Below are 20,049 nucleotides of genomic sequence, written 5' to 3'. Positions count from 1 at the left end.
CTGCCTGGGATATTGAACCTAAATGACCTCCCCCCCAGCCCTCTGAATTTGGTCGGGCCAGCAACAGAGGTCATGGATGGGCAAGTCCCAGCAGTTACATTGGGATGACAGGCTGGCAGAATTGAAAAATCATTGAACTAGTTTTCCCGTTTATCGATTATTTTTCTCTTGTTATTGCATCAGAGGGAGTTCTTTATTCTCTTCGAGTTAGTTCTCTGCTATCAATTCAAACTCAAAATGGGAGGCAAAGGAGATTGTGCCGATGATGTCGACCCCATGCCTTTTCTGGCTCCAACTGAAAAGGAGAAAATTGAGTTTTTGAAGAAGCCCTACGACATTAAGAAGTCCTGCTGGGCCATGGATGAAAAAGATGGTTTTGTTGAAGCAGAGATCCAGTCTGAAAAAGATGGTGTAGTCACCTTGAAGACTGTCAAGAACATAGTAAGTATAAATGATCTTACCAGTTGCAGTGAGGGAAATAAAGAACAGTACCTATTTGTATTTTTTTTCACTACCTTAATGCGCCTTTTGTTCAGTGCTCAACTCATTTACTTTGGTAACTGGAGGTTGGAGTAGCCATAATACCAACCTGAACTTGACCTTCAATAACCAGTGTAAATTCCATGAATTCTATACCTGCAATTAGCTTCAACTTGTCAGGATCGGTGGCGGAGTCAGGGTAAATGTTTTTAGCAGAATTTCCATCTCATCTTCTCTGCTCCACATGCTATGTGATCTTCATTCAACCAACCATATCAATAGATTATGCAAGGCAAAAGTGGACTCTTCAACCTTGAAAGGAGGTGAATGAGGGGGGACCATCTAGAGGTATATTAAGCACGAATAGGCATAGTAACGGTTAATCTGGAGCACTGTTTATAGTTAGGTTTTAACTGTAAGGCCAGAGGACATAGGTACAAACTAATAAAGGGGACATCCAGGACAGATGTCAAGAGTCACTTCTTCATTCAGAGTGGTCAATGCCGGGAACGGCCTTCTGGGTAATGGAGGCATAAACTCTGGAATCATCCGAGAGGCAGTTGGATGCTATGGTGGGGTGGGTGGGAGAACCATAGGTTCCCTCTGGAAGGGTGAGCTATGTGGGTCAATCGACCTCTCCCATCTGTTCTTATCCTTGTGATCTTTATGATGAATATCAGGTGATGTGTGCACTCACATACACTACGACAATCTGCTCACCTCACAAAATGAGGTGCAGCCATGAACGGGCACGAATTTTCCAGCGCTGTGCGGAAGGACACGCAGCGCTGTGCGGAAGGACACGCAGCGCTGGCGGAAAGACAGGGCCCCTCCCCTTCCATCAAAGGGGAGGGCCAAGCTGCCGACTCTGCAGGAGGGAGAAGGGGCCATCGCTTGGCCAGCAGGGAGCGGGGTGCCGTGGCAGCAGCTTGGCACCCAAGCGCCGTGAATGGGCTGCAAGGTCGTGGCATGGACCCCGCGATCTGCAGTGCAGAGGGCCACGGCCAGCAAGTTGGCCAATTTTTTATTTTTTTACCGCTGCGCCTCTCCTTTAATCATCACCCCGCGAGCGGCCGACAGCCCGGTACGTGCCCGGTGTAGCTGTCGCGGGCATTGCTTGTGGCAGCTTCACGGGGCGCTAGCTCATTTTCGCTCGGGGCGAAAACGATGGCATCATCACCGTGCGCAACGACCTGTTTTCGCAAAACAGGTCGTTGCGCACGGTGATGATGTCATCGTTTTCGCCTCAGATGGAAAATTCGATAGCGCCGCTACTAAACCCCCGCAGAATTTTGCGGGAGTCGGTAACGGCGCCGCATCCAAGGGAATAGTCGTTTCCGCCACGTTAGCACCCACGGCGCTAACGGAAGGCGCAAACGACCTGAATTTTTCCCCTGTAACTTTTCAAAAAAGTAGGGAACAGACAGCAACTTCCCTGGAAACCACATGATGAAAGACAGAGCTTCGAGCCGAGTGTTGCTAATTTGAATTCTTGTTGTTCCACTGTAACATGGTATATATTTAAAATAAATATCCTGGTGACCATGACAAATAATGCAGTTTACAGTTTTTATGCCATTTTCCCTTTGTCAGTGTAATGTCTTTGCTTCATGGGTTCTTTGCTTAAGAATTCATAGCCACACATTGCTATTAAGAACTAGTTGGCTTATTAACAAAGGTTTAACAATCACACTACACATTACCAGTTCATCCATTAGGCTCACAACGGCATACCTCATCGTGGATGACCAAGACCCAACTGAGTGGGGTTTTATTGAGTCTTGTGAACATCACGTGATTGGCTAAGCCATTCACAATGCAAGAGCCCTACAACTATTTTAAGTAGAACAATAATCAAGTGTTCCCTGATTAAAGCGGGGCACTAAAACCGACAAACTTAAACAAATTAAACTTTAGACAGCAAACTTGAATCAAATCAAAATTTGGTTGCCCGGGGTGATGATGCACTCCAGTCCCTCCGGCGCCCACCTCTCGCGGAATGCCGCGAGCGTACCGGTGGACACCGCACGCTCCATCTCCAGGGATACCCTGGCTCGGATGTAACCGCGGAAGGAGGCAGGCAGTCTGGCTGAACGACCCCCTCGACCGCCCGCTGCCTGGACCGGTTGATGGCCCCCTTGGCTGTGCCCAGGAGCAGTCCTACGAGGAGGCCCTCGGACCTACCCTCTCCCCTCCTCACAGGGTGCCCAAAGATCAGGAGCGTGGGACTGAAATGCAACCGGAATTTGAGGAGCAGCCCCTTCAGATATTGGAATCGGGGCTGCAACCTCGCACATTCCATAAAAACATGGAACACGGACTCTTCCAGACCGCAGAAATTGCAGGCGGCCTGGGAGCCCGTGAACTGACTTAAAAACTTATTGCATGGGACTGCTCTGTGCACCACCCTCCAGGCCAAGTTCCCAATAAATAGAGGGAGGACTCCCGCATAGAGTGCACTCCATCGGGGACCCCCGCCTCCTCTGGACGGCAAGATGGTGTGCCATAGCGTGTCAACAGCTCTACAAACCTGTGAGCATACCGACAGATGCATACATTACACTGCTTCCCCTTTTTTGGAAGCAAGGTATTTATACACTATTTCAAAAGATTACTTATCGTGATTACAATTGTATAAATTCGACTGCTGGGCCTATGTATCTTGTTGTAAGCTTTTAACTTCCTCTTGCTCCGACCTCCATTTCTTTGCAATTAGCTGGCTCTGCCCATTTTCTATATTCTTATTGCAGTAAGAATCAATGGTCATGTTGCCCCTTGGCGACATCACCCAGAAACAAACCGTCAGTTTCCACATGTACGCTGATGAGACCAGCTCTACCTCACGACCACTTCTCTTGGCCCCTCCACGGTCTCTAAACTGTCAGACTGCTTGTCCGACATGCAGATCAGGAGAAATGTTCTCCAATTGAATATTGGAAAGACCGAAACCATTGTTTTCGGTCCCCGCCACTGATTCCATCCCTCTCCCCAACTCCTGCCTGAGGCTGAACCAGACCGTTCGCAACCTTGTTGTCATATTTGACCTTAAAATGAACTTTTGACCACATAGCAGCAGCATAACTAAGACCGACTATTTCCACCTCCGTAACATTGCTCGTCTCCGCCCTTGCCTCAGCTCATCCGCTGCTGAAGCCCTCATATGTGCTTTTGTTACTTCTAGACTTGACTATTCCAATGCACTCCTAGCTGGCCTCCCACATTATACCCTACGTAAACTAGAGGTGAGATAAAACTCGGCAGCCCTTGTCCTAACTCACACCAAGTCCCGCTCACCCATCACCCCTGTGCTCACTGACCTAAATTGGTTTCCAGTTAAGCAACACCTCGATTTCAAAATTCTCATCCATGTTTTCAATTCCCTCCATGGCCTCGCCCCTCCCTATCTCGGTAATCTCATCCAGCCCCACAACCTCCCGAGATGCCTGCGCTCTTCTAATTCTGCCCTCTTGAGCATCCCCGATTATAATCGCTCAACTATTGGTGGTCGTGCCTTCTGTTGCCTGGGCCCCAAGCTCTGGAACTCCTTGCCTAAACCTCTCCGCCTCTCTACCGCTCTCTCCTCCTTCAAGACATTCCTTAAAACATACCTCCTTGACCAAACTTTTGGTCACCTGCGCTAATTTCTCCTTATGTGGATCGGAGTCAATTTTTAATCTCATAATACTCCTGTGAAGTGCCGGGGGACATTTCACTGCGTTAAAGATGCTATATAAATACAAGTTGTTGTTGTAGTTATGAAATCCCCATCATTTAATTGGTGGCCATGTGTTATTCTGTTCTAAAGTAACATAAATTACACATTATATTTAAATTCTGTGCAATCTTTTGTTGCGTTTTTCAGACTATGACTATGAAGAAGGATGACATTCAGCAAATGAACCCGCCGAAATTTTTCCAAGCCACGGACATGGCCAACCTGACCTTTCTAAATGAGGCCAGCGTCCTCGTGAATCTGCGTGACCGCTACACCAACATGCGAATCTACGTATGTCTCACGGGCGAATTAATCTGTACCTCTTTATTTTTGTTAACATTGGAAGGAACCAATGTGAAGGGCCAATGTACTCAGCATCGGCACAAGTAGTTAGAAAAATGAAGAAAGAAAGAAAGAACTTGCATTTATATAGCACCTTTGACATCCTCAAGATGTCTGAAAGTACCTTGCAGCCAACTCCTGTCAATCTGCGCACAGCAAGGTCCGACAAACATCAAATGCCCAGTTAATCTGTTTTGGTGGTCTTAATTAAGGGATGAATGTTGTCCAGGACACTAGCAAAACTCCATGCTCCCTGCACTGTTTGTACATTTCACATGAAAGACGGCACCTCTGGCAAAGCAGCACTCCCTCAGTAGTAGACTGAAGTGTCGGTCTGGATTATGTACTCATGTCCTGGACTTATCCGATGACCGACTGACTCAAATACAAGAGTGCGACCACTGAGCCAAGGCTGACACTTCAGTGCAGGGAAGAGTGATCAGGCGATGCTGAGCTTAAATTTTAAAATCCTGAGTACTGTGTCTGACAAGGGAGATTAAGTTAGGTAAGGAGTTTCACAATTTTCAAGGACTGTGAAAGGATGAGTTGCAGCCAAAGACTGTGTAAAGAGTCTTGATTCCAACACGGTAAGGCTGTAGAGCAGAGGGCTAACATGTCGGAAGGTATAGTTAGAGCTTCGAAGAAAGAAGAGAAATTCTGGGGGGCACTAGCCATAATAGCATCAAGACATGTTGCGATGGAGGGAGAGAGGTCAGAGGTTTACTTATGTCTTATCCAAAAGTGGAAGAGAAAAGCTAAAAGAACTTTACCAGTATTCTAGTCCTGGAATAACTTGAACTTCATTGAGATTTTTAAGAGTTTTAGAGGGAATAATAGTGTTTGAATGTAAAGGAAAATAAAGCTTCTTGGAACGATGGAGGAGCTCTGAAAGTTCATTTGAGGTTGGAGGAGATACTAAAACGAGGAACATTAATTCGGGAAGGACTAGAGTCATCATGAGAAATGGTGGCTGTTGGTTAGATTTTAAGAAACGTGCAGAAATTGTAGCTTTTTAGAATTAAAACATGCAAGGTTACTGCACATAATACCAAGACTATATCAGAGCTGGAAGCAGGGGCTTTAGCACCCTCCGATGTACATTTTCCAGAGCGGATGTCCCAGTTCCACAGAACAGATTAAGTGTAAGCGTACAGCCACAGAGGGCAGATTGGGGGCGCAAGGAACACAAGAAACCACAAACCAGGTGTCAGCCATGTGTCAGCGGTAATACTCTCACCCGTGAGTCAGCAGGTTCAAAGTCCCCACTCCAGGCTGAGCCTCCAGTGCAGTGCTGAGGGAGTGCTGCACTGTCAGTGGTGCCGTCTTTCGGATGAGGCATTAAACCAAGGCCCCGTCTGCCCTCTCAATGGACCTAAAAGATCTCATTGCACTATTTCAAAGAAGAGCAAGCAGCGTTCTCCCCAGTGTACGAGCCAATATTTATCCCTCAACCAACATCACTTGAAAAAAACAACAGATTATCTGGTCATTATCTCATTGCTGTTTGTGTGACCTTGCTGTTTGCGAATTGGCTGCATTACAGCCATGACTACACTTCAAAGGCATTTCATTGGCTGTAAAGTGCTTTGGGAAGTCTTGAGGTCATGAAAGATGCTATATAAATGCAAGTCTTTCCTTCTAGTGGGCAAGTAACTTCAGTTTACTGGTGAATCTTCATCAGACATGTTGCTCAGGCACTTGTGAAATTAACACCATAATTATTTTATCAAAATTGTAAATATTCTCATGCCATTCTGGTTATGTTATGGGTAGATGCAGGGAGGATGTTTCCTCTGGCTGTGGAGTCTAGAACCAGGGGTCACAGTCTCAGAATAAGGGGTCGGCTATTTAGGACTGAGATGAGGAGAAACTTCTTCACTCAGAGGGTGGTGCATCTCTGGAATTCTCTACCCCAGAGGACTGTGGATGCTCAGTCATTGAGTATATTCAAGACAGAGATCATTGATTTTTGAATATTATGGGATTCAAGAGATATGGGGACCATGCAGGAAAGTGGAGTTGAGATAGAAGATCAGCCGTGATCTTATTGAATGGTGGAGCAGGCTCGAGGGGCTGAATGGCCTGTTCCTGCACCTAACTCTTATGTTCTTATGTTTCATTCTTTGCAGACCTATTCTGGGTTGTTCTGTGTAACTGTGAACCCATACAAGTGGCTGCCCATCTATGGTACCAGAGTGGCTAATATGTACAAGGGCAGGAAACGTAATGAGATGCCCCCTCATCTTTTCTCGATCTCAGACAACGCCTACCATGACATGCTCGTAGGTAAGAGAATGGTAGACCAGGCAAAAAGTTTTGGAACAATCTGAAGGTTCCACATTGAGTATTCGTGCCCCTTGATTAATCAATGAATCTTTCCATGTCCAGATTTCCTCATGTCCATTTTAGGATTAAGCAAAGTTTCACACTTGCATTGAAAGGGTGGTGCAGTTTGTGACAGGATGTCTACTTACACCACTGATTCAGCCAATAAGTTGGAGACAGGGCAGATCCTATGGCAGGGCTCGCAACAAACAAAGTCTATTTAGTCAGCAAACAGGGTCTATTTAAACAGCACACGCCAGCAAACAGTCGACAGAATCTATTTAAAAAGAATCTCCACGAATTAGAGGAAACAGAACTCAAGGCTGAAACGTCAGCCTTGATAGAAACAAAGAAACATAGAAAATAGGTGCAGGAGTAGGCCATTCGGCCCTTCGAGCCTGCACCACCATTCAATATGATCATGGCTGATCATGCAACTTCAGTACCCCATTCCTGCTTTCTCTCCATACCCCTTGATCCCTTTAGCTGTAAGGGCCACATCTAACTCCCTTTTGAATATATCTAACGAACTGGCCTCAACAACTTTCTGTAGTAGAGAATTTCACAGATTCACAATTCTCTGAGTGCAGGTTGATTTATCCAGCGAAATGCAGTGAGTAGAAGACAGTTGTATAGAAATTATGTGAGTGAAATCAATCCCAATCACTTACAGAGGTGTAGTCTCCAGGCATGATTGGTGGGGGAATTTCTCAATCATCTCTATTCTCGCCAGGAATAGTAGTGTCACTATCGGTAGTCAGCACTTTTCTCTCCTTGCGTAGTAGGACCTCTTAAAAATAGATTTTGTTTAAAACAGAAGCTGAGCATTCTGAGTAGTGCACCGTGTTGACTGAAGATAGTACAGATTTAGCAAATTAAGGCAAATTGTGCTACAGACATCACGACAAACCTCTGCCTCATATACTTACTCTTTTTCTTTATAAGTCTCTCCTTTCTTTTGTCTTCTTTCTCTTCTCTTCTATATGTCTCCCACTTTCTCTGTATATCTCTCACAGTTTTTCTCTCTCTCTCTCTTTGAGTAGAAGAATAAAGATGTCCCAATGCAATTATATTGGGCCCTGGTGAGATCACACTTGGAGTATTGTGTACAGTTTTGGTCTCTTTACCTAAGGAAGGATATACTTGGCAGAGAGGGAGTGCAATGAAGATTCACCAGACTGATTCCTGGGATGGGTGATTGTCCTATGAGGAGAGATTGAGCAGTCTAAGCCCATATTCGCTCGAGTTTAGAAGAGTGAGAGGTGATCTCATTGAAACATACAAAATTCTCACAGGGCTTGACGGATAGATGCAGGGAGGATATTTCCTCTGGCTGAGGAGTCTAGAAGCAGGGGGCACAGTCTCAAAATAAGGGGGTCAGCCATTTAGGACTGAGAAGAGGAAAAAGTTCTTCACTCAGAGGGTGGTGAATCTTTGGAATTCTCTACCCCAGAGGGCTGTGGAGGCTCAGTCGTTGAGTATATTCAACAACAATAACAACTTTTATTTATATAGCACCTTTAATATTCAAGGCAGAGATGGATAGATATTTGCATATTCAGGGAATCAAGGGATATAGGGATAGTGCAAGAAAGTGGAGTTGAGGTTGAAGATCAGCCGTGATCGTATTGAACGATGGAGAAGGCTTGAGGGCCCTAATGGTCTAATCCTGCTCCTATTTATTATGTTCTTATGTTCTCTTCCCTCTGTATGTCTCTCTTTCTTTTCATCTCTTAAGGACGCCTGTAACCAGATGTTCATTTACTGTAGAAATTATGCCACTCTCCTGCCTACAAAGGAGAGATCAGAAATGCTTAGATCATGCACACTCATACCTATTCACACTAATGCATTCACATGCACACACATGTGTACACAATCACACACAGATTGATCCTTACACAGTCATTTAAAAAAAATTAGTTGTACCTATAATGCATGCACCTGTGAGCATGCTACATAAGAACATAAGAAATAGGAACAGGAGTAACATAGAAACATAGAAACATAGAAAATAGGTGCAGGAGTAGGCCATTCGGCATTTCGAGCCTGCACCACCATTCAATATGATCATGGCTGATCATTCCCTCAGTACCCCTTTCCTGCTTTCTCTCCATACCCCTTGATCCCTTTAGCCGTAAGGGCCATATCTAAATCCCTCTTGAATATATCCAATGAACTGGCATCAACAACTCTCTGCGGCAGGGAATTCTACAGGTTAACAACTCTCTGAGTGAAGAAGTTTCTCCTCATCTCAGTCCTAAATAGCCTACCCCTTATCCTAAGACTGTGTCCCCTGGTTCTGGACCTCCCCAACATCGGGAACAATCTACCCACATCTAACCTGTCCCATCCCGTCAAAATCTTGCATGTTTCTATGAGATCCCCTCTCATCCTTCTAAACTCCAATGTATAAAGGCCCAGTTGATCCAGTATCTCTCTCATATGTCAGTCCGTCCATCCTGGGAATCAGTCTGGTGAACCTTCGCTGCATTCCTTCAATAGCAAGAACGTCCTTCCTCAGATTAGGAGACCAAAATTGAACATAATATTCCAGATGAGGCCTCACCAAGGCTCTGTACAACTGCAGTAAGACCTCCCTGCTCCTATACTCAAATCTCCTAGCTATGAAGGCCAACATACCATTTTCCTTCTTCACCGCATGCTGTACCTGCATGCCAACTTTCAATGACTGATGAACCATGACACCCAGGTCTCATTGCACCTCCCCTTTTCCTAATCTGCCACTATTCAGATAATATTCTGTCTTCGCGTTTTTGCCCCCAAAGTGGATAACCTCACATTTATCCACATTATACTGCATCTGCCATGCATTTGCCCACTCACCTAACCTGCCCAAGTCACCCTGCAGCCTCTTAGCATCCTCCTCACAGCTCACACCGCCACCCAGTTTAGTGACATCTGCAAACTTAGGGATATTACACTCAATTCCTTCATCCAAATCATTGATGTATATTGTAAAGAGCTGGGGTCCCAGCACTGAGCCCTGCGGCACTCCACTAGTCACTGTCTGCCATTCTGAAAAGGACCCATTTATCCTGACTCTCTGCTTCCTGTCTGTCAACCAGTTCTCTATCCACATCAATACATTACCCCCAATACCATGTGCTTTGATTTTGCACACTAATCTCTTGTGTGGGATCTTGTCAAAATCATTTTGAAAGTCCAAATACACCACATCCACTGGTTCTCCCTTGTCTACTCTACTAGTTACATCCTCAAAAAATTCCAGAAGATTTGTCAAGCATGATTTCCCCTTCATAAATCCATAACTTGGACCGATCCTGTCACTGCTTTCCAAATGCGCTGCTATTTCATCCTTAATAATTGATTCCAACATTTTCTCCACCACTAATGTCAGGCTAACCGGTCTATAATTACCTGCTTTCTCTCTCCCTCCCTTTTTAAAAAGTGGTGTTACATTAGCTACCCTCCAGTCCATAGGAACTGATCCCGAGTTGATAGACTGTTGGAAAATGATCACCAATGCATCCACTATTTCTAGGGCCACTTCCTTAAGTACTCTGGGATGCAGACTATCAGGCCCCGGGGATTTATCGGCCTTCAATCCCACCAATTTCCCTAACACAATTTCCCGCCTAAATAGGATATCCTTCAGTTCCTCCTTCTCACTAAACCCTCGGTCCCCTAGTACTTTCGGAAGGTTATTTGTGTCTTCCTTCGTGAAGACAGAACCGAAGTATTTGTTCAATTGGTCTGCCATTTCTTTGTTCCCCATACGACCCCTCGAGCCTGCTCTGCCATTCAATACAATCATGGCTGATCTGATCATTGACTCGGGTCCACTTCCCTTCCTGCTCCCCATAATCTCTTATTCCCTAATCGGTCATGCTCCCAGATTTGTGGAGCTTTTGAACTGTGATTGGCTTACCCAGTCACGTGACATTCTCAAAATGTAATAAAATTGAGTCCAGGTTCTCCACGATGAGGCGTGCAGTTGTGAGCCTGGTGGATGAACTGGTAGGGTTCAGTTTGATTGTTAAACCTTTGCTAATAAACCAGCTCGTCCTTTACAGCAAATGTGTAGCCATTAATTCTTAAGCAAAGAACCCATGAAGCGAATACACTACAGTACTGATAAAAATATTAGTTAGATTTACAAATTTAAAATGCAATTTCATTTAAAGGGGAAGAAAACTCCGCGGGCACATATTATTCACAGTTAATTACTTACCACGGAGAACTTTGCTGGACCTACCGTAGGTTTTAAAATTTAGGTTCTTTCACCTTTGTAAAATAACTCTTACCAGGATTGACCTGGTGCTTTTTACTAATGGATGTCTTTTTACCTAATCTCTTGACAGAGCGTGAAAACCAGTCCATGCTCATCACGTAAGTAACTATTTAAATGAATCTGTTGCAGTTTTTTTTCACACTATAAGTTGTTGAGAATAAATGAAAGCCAATAATCAGTCTGTGAAATGGTGTGGCCGATGACAGACGTATCGAAATACCAGTGAATCTCCATGGGCGTGATCAGGGTTAATTTGAGGAAATGTTTTTTCATTTGTTAATGCCAAGTGGAGTCACTGAAAAGGCAACATTTTTCTTGGAGGGCCTCTTGTCCCACTGTAGTTCTTGTGGTAAAGTGCTATAGGACTTAAATTTCATCTTGGGCCCGGGCACAAATGTCAGAGACGGAGTGGAAAATGAGGTGGAACTTTGTTCCATTGGCATTCGTCCCTATGGAGAGGAGGCTTGGAAAGTCCAGTGGGGAGCAAAGTGTGGATTTTTGGTCTACCCCACCCCTACTCAGCAAGACATGTCTGATGGGTTTTCCAGGTTTTCGCGGAAAATTGTACCCAGTACACCATGCTTGATGAGAGCAGTCGTAAATTCTGTAATGGACCTAGTGATGGAATCAAAATCTTCAGGAAAAAGGCAATGGATCTCACAGGAAGTCTATCCTTTGGGCAAAGAGGAAATAATTCTCACTTACCTGCTTCCTACGATACGGGCCTCTCTGTGTAGGTCACCAGCCTGTGGGTGTAGATGATCCTACCACCCAGAAATGTTGACGTATTCTGCATTCTTGTGTGTGCACGCACTTAAAGCCCCCTCCACCAGGCTTCTGCTAGCACGCTAATTGGAATTTCAGGCTCTATGTTGTTTTGCTATATTTGTTCTGAGTGTCTACTGATACCATTGTGTCTGCCAATAAGTCGCATTGTGTCAGTGAAACAGCACTAACAGCAGGACTCACTGCAAACAGTCTATTTTACAATAAGCAAAAGTCTATTTACTCAGCAAACAGAGTCTACTTAAACAGCACATTGCAGCAAACAGTTTACAGAGTCTACTTAAAAAGTGTCTCTGTGAGCAAGAGAAAGCAGAACTCATGACCAAAACTACAGTAACGACTCCCGATAAAAGCAGGGCGATTTCTCCAACAAACTGCAGTGAGCGGAGGATAGTTACATACAAATTATGTGATTAATATCAATCCCAGTCTCTTAAAGTGGTGACTGACGTGATTGACAGGAGAATTGCCCAATCTTCTCCATTCTGGCCAGGAATAGTGATGTCACTGTGCGCAGCCATATTTGTATGTAATGGACCAAAATGGCAGGCAGGCCTGGGAGGCTAGAGCCACAATGCCACCAGTGGCGGGAGGACTGACTAACAGGTATTACAGCACTACCTATTAAAGCAGGTAGTATTGTTACACTACATTGCTACACTTTAGTATTACCTCTAGCCATTATCAAATGTCTCAAAAATCTTACTAAATATGACAATAGGTAATAGACAATGGCAAACATAACTCTGAAGAATCTTACTACATGAATATATTATAGATTGTGGGAACAAATGTCCATGAGCCATTCCGTCTGGCATAATGCCTGGATGGGGCTGCGGCTCATCCCACTGGAGTTTGTGGGATGAGGGAGAAGGTACAAGATTCGTCCCTGGGCTCATTCCCCCAGATGTCACTTCCTTGTAAGGGGTGGGTACGGGGTGGGCACGGCGTGGGCACAGGGTGGACACAGGGTGGTCACGGCGTGGGCACAGGGTGGGCATGGGGTGGGCAGAGGGTGGACACAGGGTGGTCACGGCGTGGGCACAGGCTCCATGGCAACAAATTGCTGGGACCTGATCTATCTGGGTCCTTGATATCGTCCAGACCCTCTGCCAAAGATGGGACAGGAGTGTACCAAAAGCACTGATAATTTAGCCACACAAATCGATTACTGTGATTATCAAGTGTACAGATCAGGCACATAAAGTGCTTAATAGAGGAAACTCTCTGTGTTGCATTATTGAGTTTCCTCCTGTCGATTATTAAACTGATCGTACACTTCTATGCTCCAAGGGAATTCGGCATTTCAAATCTTGAAAGTGAGAGCACTAGTTTCAGCTCAATTTGAAGATATCAGTGACAAGCTAAAAATATGCCTTTTCCACACACAGCGGAGAATCCGGTGCCGGGAAAACTGAAAACACCAAAAAGGTTATTCAATATTTCGCCAATATGGGTGGCGGAAAACCAATTGGGGGCGAAGGAAAGGTAAGATTGGAATTTGACAGAGAAGTGTGAAGTGATCCATTTTGAAAGAAAGAATGAGGAGAGGCAATATAAATTAAATGGGACAATTTTAAAGCGGGTGCAGGAACAGAGAGACCTGCGGGTGTAGTGCAGAAATCTTTGAAGATGGCAGGTCAAGTTGAGAAGGCTGTTAAATAAAACATACGGGATCCTGGGCTTTATTAATGGAGGCATAGAGTACAAAAGCAAGGAAGTTATACTAAACTTTTAAAGAACACTGGCTTACTACCACCATCTCAGGGCATCTAGGATGGATAATGAATGCCGACCATGCCAAAGTGTAACATTATACAACAGTTACATTAATATAACCGTTACTATTGACAGGTACTTAGATCGGAAAATTGTAAAGCAAATTTGGATCTATTTGTCATCATTCACCAAGAATGATTTTTAACCTGTCTGGACTGGGTTGGGTTTTAATATATTCTTTATGATTTTACTCCTAGAATGAGTTCAATGTTGTAATGTATGCTCACGGGTTTGTAGAGCTGTTGCATTGTGAGTGGCTTAGCCAGTCATGTTATGTTCACAAGACTCAATAAAACCCCAGCCAGTTGGTTCTGGGGCATCCACAATGAGGTACGCAGTTGTGAGCCTAGTGGATGAACTGGTAATGTGTAGTGTGATTGTAAAACCTTTGTTAATAAACTAACTAGTTTTTAATAGCAATGTGTTGCCATGAATTCTTAAGCAAATACATTACAAGTGTAAGAGACTTTTCGGAAATTAAAAAAAATCTTCGTGCAGCAAAAGATGTTGAACTGATGTCTTATGTCTCAGTTTCTCTTTCTCTTTTTCTTTATAAAGGGCTCCCTGGAGGATCAAATCATCCAGGCTAACCCTGTGCTGGAAGCTTTTGGTAATGCCAAAACCACCAGGAACAACAACTCCTCACGCTTTGTAAGTCTTTTTTCCCCCTCCATTTGTGCATGTTGGACTAAATAAGGGATCATGCTCTTAAATAATTAAACTGCTTGCCCCATATTTTGAGTAGGAGCTGCTCTCAAACTTATGAATAGCTTTTGCTAAGTGCTCCCGACCCTTTTTCATCCCCAACATCAGAAAGAAATCAGGCTGGGCACTTTATTACATAGATTTAATAGAGGCGTTCAAAATGATGCGCAGTTTTGATAGAGTGAATAAGGAGAAATTGTTTCCGCTGGCCGGAGTGTCGGTAACTCAATGACAAAGATTTAAGTTCATAGGCAAAAGAACGAGAGGAGAAACGAGGAGATTTTTTGAGTTGTTATGATGTAGTGGTGGAAATTGATTCAATAATAACTTTCAACAGGTAATTGGATAAATACTTGAAAGGAAAAATATGCAGGGCTATGGGAAAGGGCAGGGGAGTGGGACTGATGTGATAGCTCTTTCAAAGAACTATCACAGGCACAACGGGTTGAATGGCCTCATTCTCTGCTGTACGATTTGACGATTCCACCTTTTTTGCCATTTCAAAAAATGATGGGATGGATCACAGGTCAATTTTCAGTGTCAATCGAACAAAAACACTGCAGAACAAGCTGGAAATACTCAGTGGGTCCTGACAAAGGGTCTTCGACCTGAAACTGACTTCTGCTGACTGACTTCTCTTTTTCCACATATAATGCCTGACTTGCTGAGTATTTTCAGCTTTGGTTTTTTTTTTCGTTTTTCTTTTTCAGATTTCCACCATCTGCGGTATTTTGCTCCCTGCAAATTAAGTGACAAGACCAGAGTTACACAACTGATCTGCTTCTTGGTCACACAGTCTTAGCATTTTCTTTTTAATTTACATTCTGACGATCTCGCCGAAGAGATTCCTTGCCACCCAACATTCTCAACCGGCTGTGGGATGGAATGGTGAAACCTGGAACATGATCATCTCAATGATGATCACAGCCAAGAATGTGATCCAATTAGAGGGTCACGGATTTCAGTCTCAATGAAGCCGGTCATTGAAATCCATCTAATTGGAATTAAATGGACAATGTCCATTTAGAACTGAGATAAGGAGGAATTTCTACTCTCAGAGGGTCTTAACTCTGTGGAATTCTCTGCCCTAGAGAGCTGTGGAGGCTGAGTCATTGAATATATTTAAGGTGGAGATAGACAGATTTTTGAGCAATAAGGGATTAAAGGGTTATGGGGAGCGGGCAGGGAAGTGGAGCTGAGTTCATGATCAGATCAGCCATGATCTTATAGAATGGCGGAGCAGGCTCGAGGGGCCGTATGGCCTACTCCTGCTCCTATTTCTTATTTTTTGTTATTCACCCCACTGTAAGATGCTGTTCCCTGTGGTGCTGTCGCTGGTGAACTCGCCGAGAAGTATGATGGATGGATTTCAATGACAGGCAGCACTGGGACTGATATCCTTGTCCTCGAGTTGGAGTGAGTTGCCACCAATTTTCCTGTGTTGTTCACAGAGACAGTTACTTCCACTTTGCACTTGTATAATCAGTGGAAGTAGGCAGGGCTTTCTGAAGCCTTTCCCACCTCCTGGGCCAATGCCAGAGGGTTATGTCCTTCTGCGATATGTCGACTGACAGCCTCAACAGCTGATGGGGTCCCCTCCTCATGGGATGGCGGTGCAACATTTAGCGAAAGCTATAATATCAAATCGTACCTCATTACCTATTTAGGGCTGAAGTTCAACGTTAATGTTAGCAGGTAACTAAATGCAATCTAATTTTATTTTGCAATTCTCTCAAGGGTAAATTCATCCGAATTCACTTTGGTCCAGCTGGCAAACTGGCTGGTGCTGATATTGAGAGCTGTAAGTATATATTTTTTTTTTATTTGATGCTACAGTTGATTTTTAGAGAGTTACTTAGAACTACTGTAGTCGGATAAGGTTTATGTCCAATAATTTGAACACTGAAATGTTTAACTTTCATATTCGTAACGTATCTGTTTATTTAGATTTGCTGGAGAAGTCTCGTGTGATCTCACAACAGGCAGCTGAGAGAGGCTACCACATCTTCTACCAGCTCCTGTCCGGAAAGATCGCATCCATATTAGGTAAGTGTGTTATATCAATAAACATAGTTTACTTACGAACATACGGAAATGATGGGTAGGGATAGCCCAACTGGGCCAGCTAGCCTGCCCTGTACAGTTGTGCTGCCTGAACCATCATGGTTGGACACCCCTTCTGCCCACCATGAGCCATATAACCTACTTCCCAAGCTCACCTCCAATTCACAATCGGCAATTCTTCCCTCCACTCCCTCCATTAATAACCCCAAAATGGTCTGGAAAAATATTTCTGCTCCACGGGGCGGAAATTCGGTCACTCCTCTGTTGCGGCGTTAATCCGGGAGGGGCGGTAAATTTTGCGCTGGGAAATGGCTTGCGTCTGCCGCCACAAAATTCACCAGCTGGGCCCTGAGTGTGGAGCGGAGTGCCAATGGAGCTATTGCATTTATGGTGTTAGGCGGCTGAGCAAGCAAAAACCCCGAGCTAAACAGCCGGCCTCGGAGCACCCTAAGGGAGGCCTCAGGGAAAGAAAAAAATCTGGGAAAAAAAACACCAGAAATATTCCCAATAAATAACACATGCCAGCACAACATACATTGCAACAAAAAAAACCCCAGAAACAATCACACTTACCTAAGGTCGACAGTACTTACCTCACTGCGGTCGCTCCAGCTTGGACCACCTGATTCAACAGGTATTCCCACCAGGGGGCGCTACGGGGCGCTACGGGTTGGGCATGATCCAAATATTGAACCAGTGTCGCTACCAGGGGCCGTTGCACACCGGCTCACCTCTCCCGGGCAGTAATGCTCCGCGCCCCCTCGAAACTGGCACCGAATATCCCGTCGGGGCGCAGGAAGCTGACCGCCTGCCGGAAGTACTTACCGCCATTACTGCCCCTCCAGGGCGCTAACAGGGGTGGCAGATGACCGAAAATACCGCTCCATGAGTTTTAAAGCAAAAATTCAATGTAGCTTCCAAATCTTATTATCCTATATGGACACTCTCTTCTATTGGTCTCTTCTAGCCAAGTGAGTTAGCAGGCAAACCAGCGTAAATCTGTTAACACTTTCAATATTGTATCGTGATCCAACTACTGGAGCCTAGCAAGAGAGGGACTGTCAACTTTCCCTGTTCAAAAGAGCAGTATCCCATCTGACACAACAGGTCACATCGGTGGCTGTTTGATTTATGTCTTTGGCTTTCACGAGATTTAAACCTGCAATCTCTGGGTTAGAACATAAAACATAAGAACATAAGAATTAGGAATAGGAATAGGCCATCTAGCCCCTCGAGCCTGCTCCGCCATTCAAAAAGATCATGGCTGACCTGGTCGTGGACTCAGCTCCACTTACCCGCCCGTTCCCCATAACCCTTAATTCCCTTATTGGTAAAAAATCTATCTATCTGTGATTTGAATACATTCAATGAGCTAGCCTCAACTGCTTCCTTGGGCAGAGAATTCCACAGATTCACAACCCTCTGGGAGAAGAAATTCCTTCTCAACTCAGTTTTAAATTGGCTCCCCCGTATTTTGAGGCTGTGCCCCCTAGTTCTAGTCTCCCCGACCAGTGGAAACAACCTCTCTGCCTCTATCTTGTCTATTCCTTTCATTATTTTAAATGTTTCTATAAGATCATCCCTCATCCTTCTGAACTCCAACGAGTAAAGACCCAGTCTACTCAATCTATCATCATAAGGTAACCCCCTCATCTCCGGAATCAGCCTAGTGAATCGTCTCTGTACCCCCTCCAAGGCTAGTATATTCTTCCTTAAGTAAGATGACCAAAACTGCACGCAGTACTCCAGGTGCGGCCTCACCAATACCCTGTACAGTTGCAACAGGACCTCCCTGCTTTTGTACTCCATCCCTCTCGCAATGAAGGCCAACATTCCATTCGCCTTCCTGATTACCTGCTGCACCTGCAAACTAACTTTTTGGGATTCATGCACAAGGACCCCCAGGTCCCTCTGCACCGCAGCATGTTGTAATTTCTCCCCATTCAAATAATATTCCCTTTTACTGTTTTTATTCCCAAGGTGAATGACCTCACATTTTCCGACATTGTATTCCATCTGCCAAACCTTAGCCCATTCGTTTAATCTATCTAAATCTCTTTACAGCCTCTCTGTGTCCTCTACACAACCCGCTTTCCCACTAATCTTTGTGTCATCTGCAAATTTTGTTACACTACACTCTGTCCCCTCTTCCAGGTCATCTATGTATATTGTAAACAGTTGTGGTCCCAGCACTGATCCCTGTGGCACACCACGAACCACCAATTTCCAACCTGAAAAGGAGCCATTTATCCCGACTCTCTGCTTTCTGTTAGCCAGCCAATTCTCGATCCATGCTAATACATTTCCTCTGACTCCGCGTACCTTTATCTTCTGCAGTAACTTTTTGTGTGGCATCTTATCGAATGCCTTTTGGAAATCTAAATACACCACATCCAGCGGTACACCTCTATCCACCGTGCTCGTTATATCCTCAAAGAATTCCAGTAAATTAGTCACACATGATTTCCCCTTCATGAATCCATGTTGTGTCTGCCTGATTGCACTATTCCTATCTAGATGTCCCGCTATTTCGTCCTTAATGATAGCTTCAAGCACTTTCCCCACTACTACAGATGTTAAACTAGCATTTTCCCCACTACAGATGTTCGGAATCAAATGTTCTTGCTTTCAAGCTGCTGAGACAGCTACAATAAACATTTTTGTACTGTACAATATTTTGTGCTTATAGTCATAAATGAAACAATCAGTCGTGAGGTTAAAAACTAAATACAGTACACACAGCCAATGTGGACAATGGATGCTTTCTTCTCTGCACAATAATAGAGTGACATACTGCAAGATAGATATATGTGGAATGCAATCATTTTATGATGTTTGAATACAGTTGATGCTTGGGTACATAGAGGACTTGTTCGTTGGGCTTCGTTGGTACATTTGAATTGTGAACTTGCGGCATGTGTTCCATTCCTCAATCAAAATACTGTGGATGCTGGAAATCTGAAAGAGAAACAGAAACTGCTGGAAATGTTAAAGGTATGATTGTACAAAGCAAAAGGTAATGGGACAAGTAAAAAAACAAAAGATGGGTTTAGAAGAGGTGTTACTGGGAATGGCAGCTGCCTTCTGAACAAATATGGGGCAGAGATTACGGTCTGAAATTGTTGAACTCAATGTTGAGTCCAGAAGACTGTAAAGTGCATAATCGAAAGATGAGGTGCTGTTTCTCGAGCTTACGTTGAACTTCATTGGAACAGTGTAGGAGGCCGAGGACGGAGAGGTCAGAGTGGGAATGGAGCAGAGAATTAAAGTGACAGGTGACCAGAAGCTCAGGGTCACACTTGCGAACTGAACGGAGGTGTTCCACAAAGCGATCACCCAATCTGTGTTTGGTCTCCTCAACGTAATCGCGATGATCAGCACCTCATCTTTCGATTAGGTACTTCACAGCCTTGTGGACTCACCATCGAGTTCAACAATTTCAGATCATGACCTCTGCCTCTAATTTATCAGAAGGCAGCTGTTGATGATTCTGCCCTTCCCATCTATACCTCTTCTAGACCCATCTTTTGTTTCTTTACTTGTCCTATTACCATCTCTTTTTGCTTTGTACAATCCT

The 20,049-nt window shown here is 44.4% G+C and overlaps 1 protein-coding gene across 1 annotated transcript in view; it reads left to right on the top strand.

Annotated features, from left to right (window-relative positions):
- The first annotated feature begins 237 nt into the window (after positions 1–237).
- The window catches only part of LOC139280516 (myosin-16-like), a 92,822-nt gene continuing 73,010 nt past the window's right edge, over positions 238–20,049 (top strand). The window contains exons 1-8 of the mRNA XM_070899997.1: positions 238–441; positions 4,343–4,486; positions 6,667–6,823; positions 11,209–11,236; positions 13,316–13,412; positions 14,262–14,354; positions 16,146–16,209; positions 16,356–16,454. Of these exons, the coding sequence (XP_070756098.1) occupies positions 238–441; positions 4,343–4,486; positions 6,667–6,823; positions 11,209–11,236; positions 13,316–13,412; positions 14,262–14,354; positions 16,146–16,209; positions 16,356–16,454 (886 nt within the window). The remainder of the gene's footprint in view (positions 442–4,342; positions 4,487–6,666; positions 6,824–11,208; positions 11,237–13,315; positions 13,413–14,261; positions 14,355–16,145; positions 16,210–16,355; positions 16,455–20,049) is intronic.

This window comes from Pristiophorus japonicus, chromosome 15 (assembly GCF_044704955.1).
Source record: "Pristiophorus japonicus isolate sPriJap1 chromosome 15, sPriJap1.hap1, whole genome shotgun sequence".
Taxonomy (NCBI): Eukaryota; Metazoa; Chordata; class Chondrichthyes; family Pristiophoridae; genus Pristiophorus; species Pristiophorus japonicus.
This window is presented reverse-complemented; position numbering and strand designations above follow the sequence as displayed.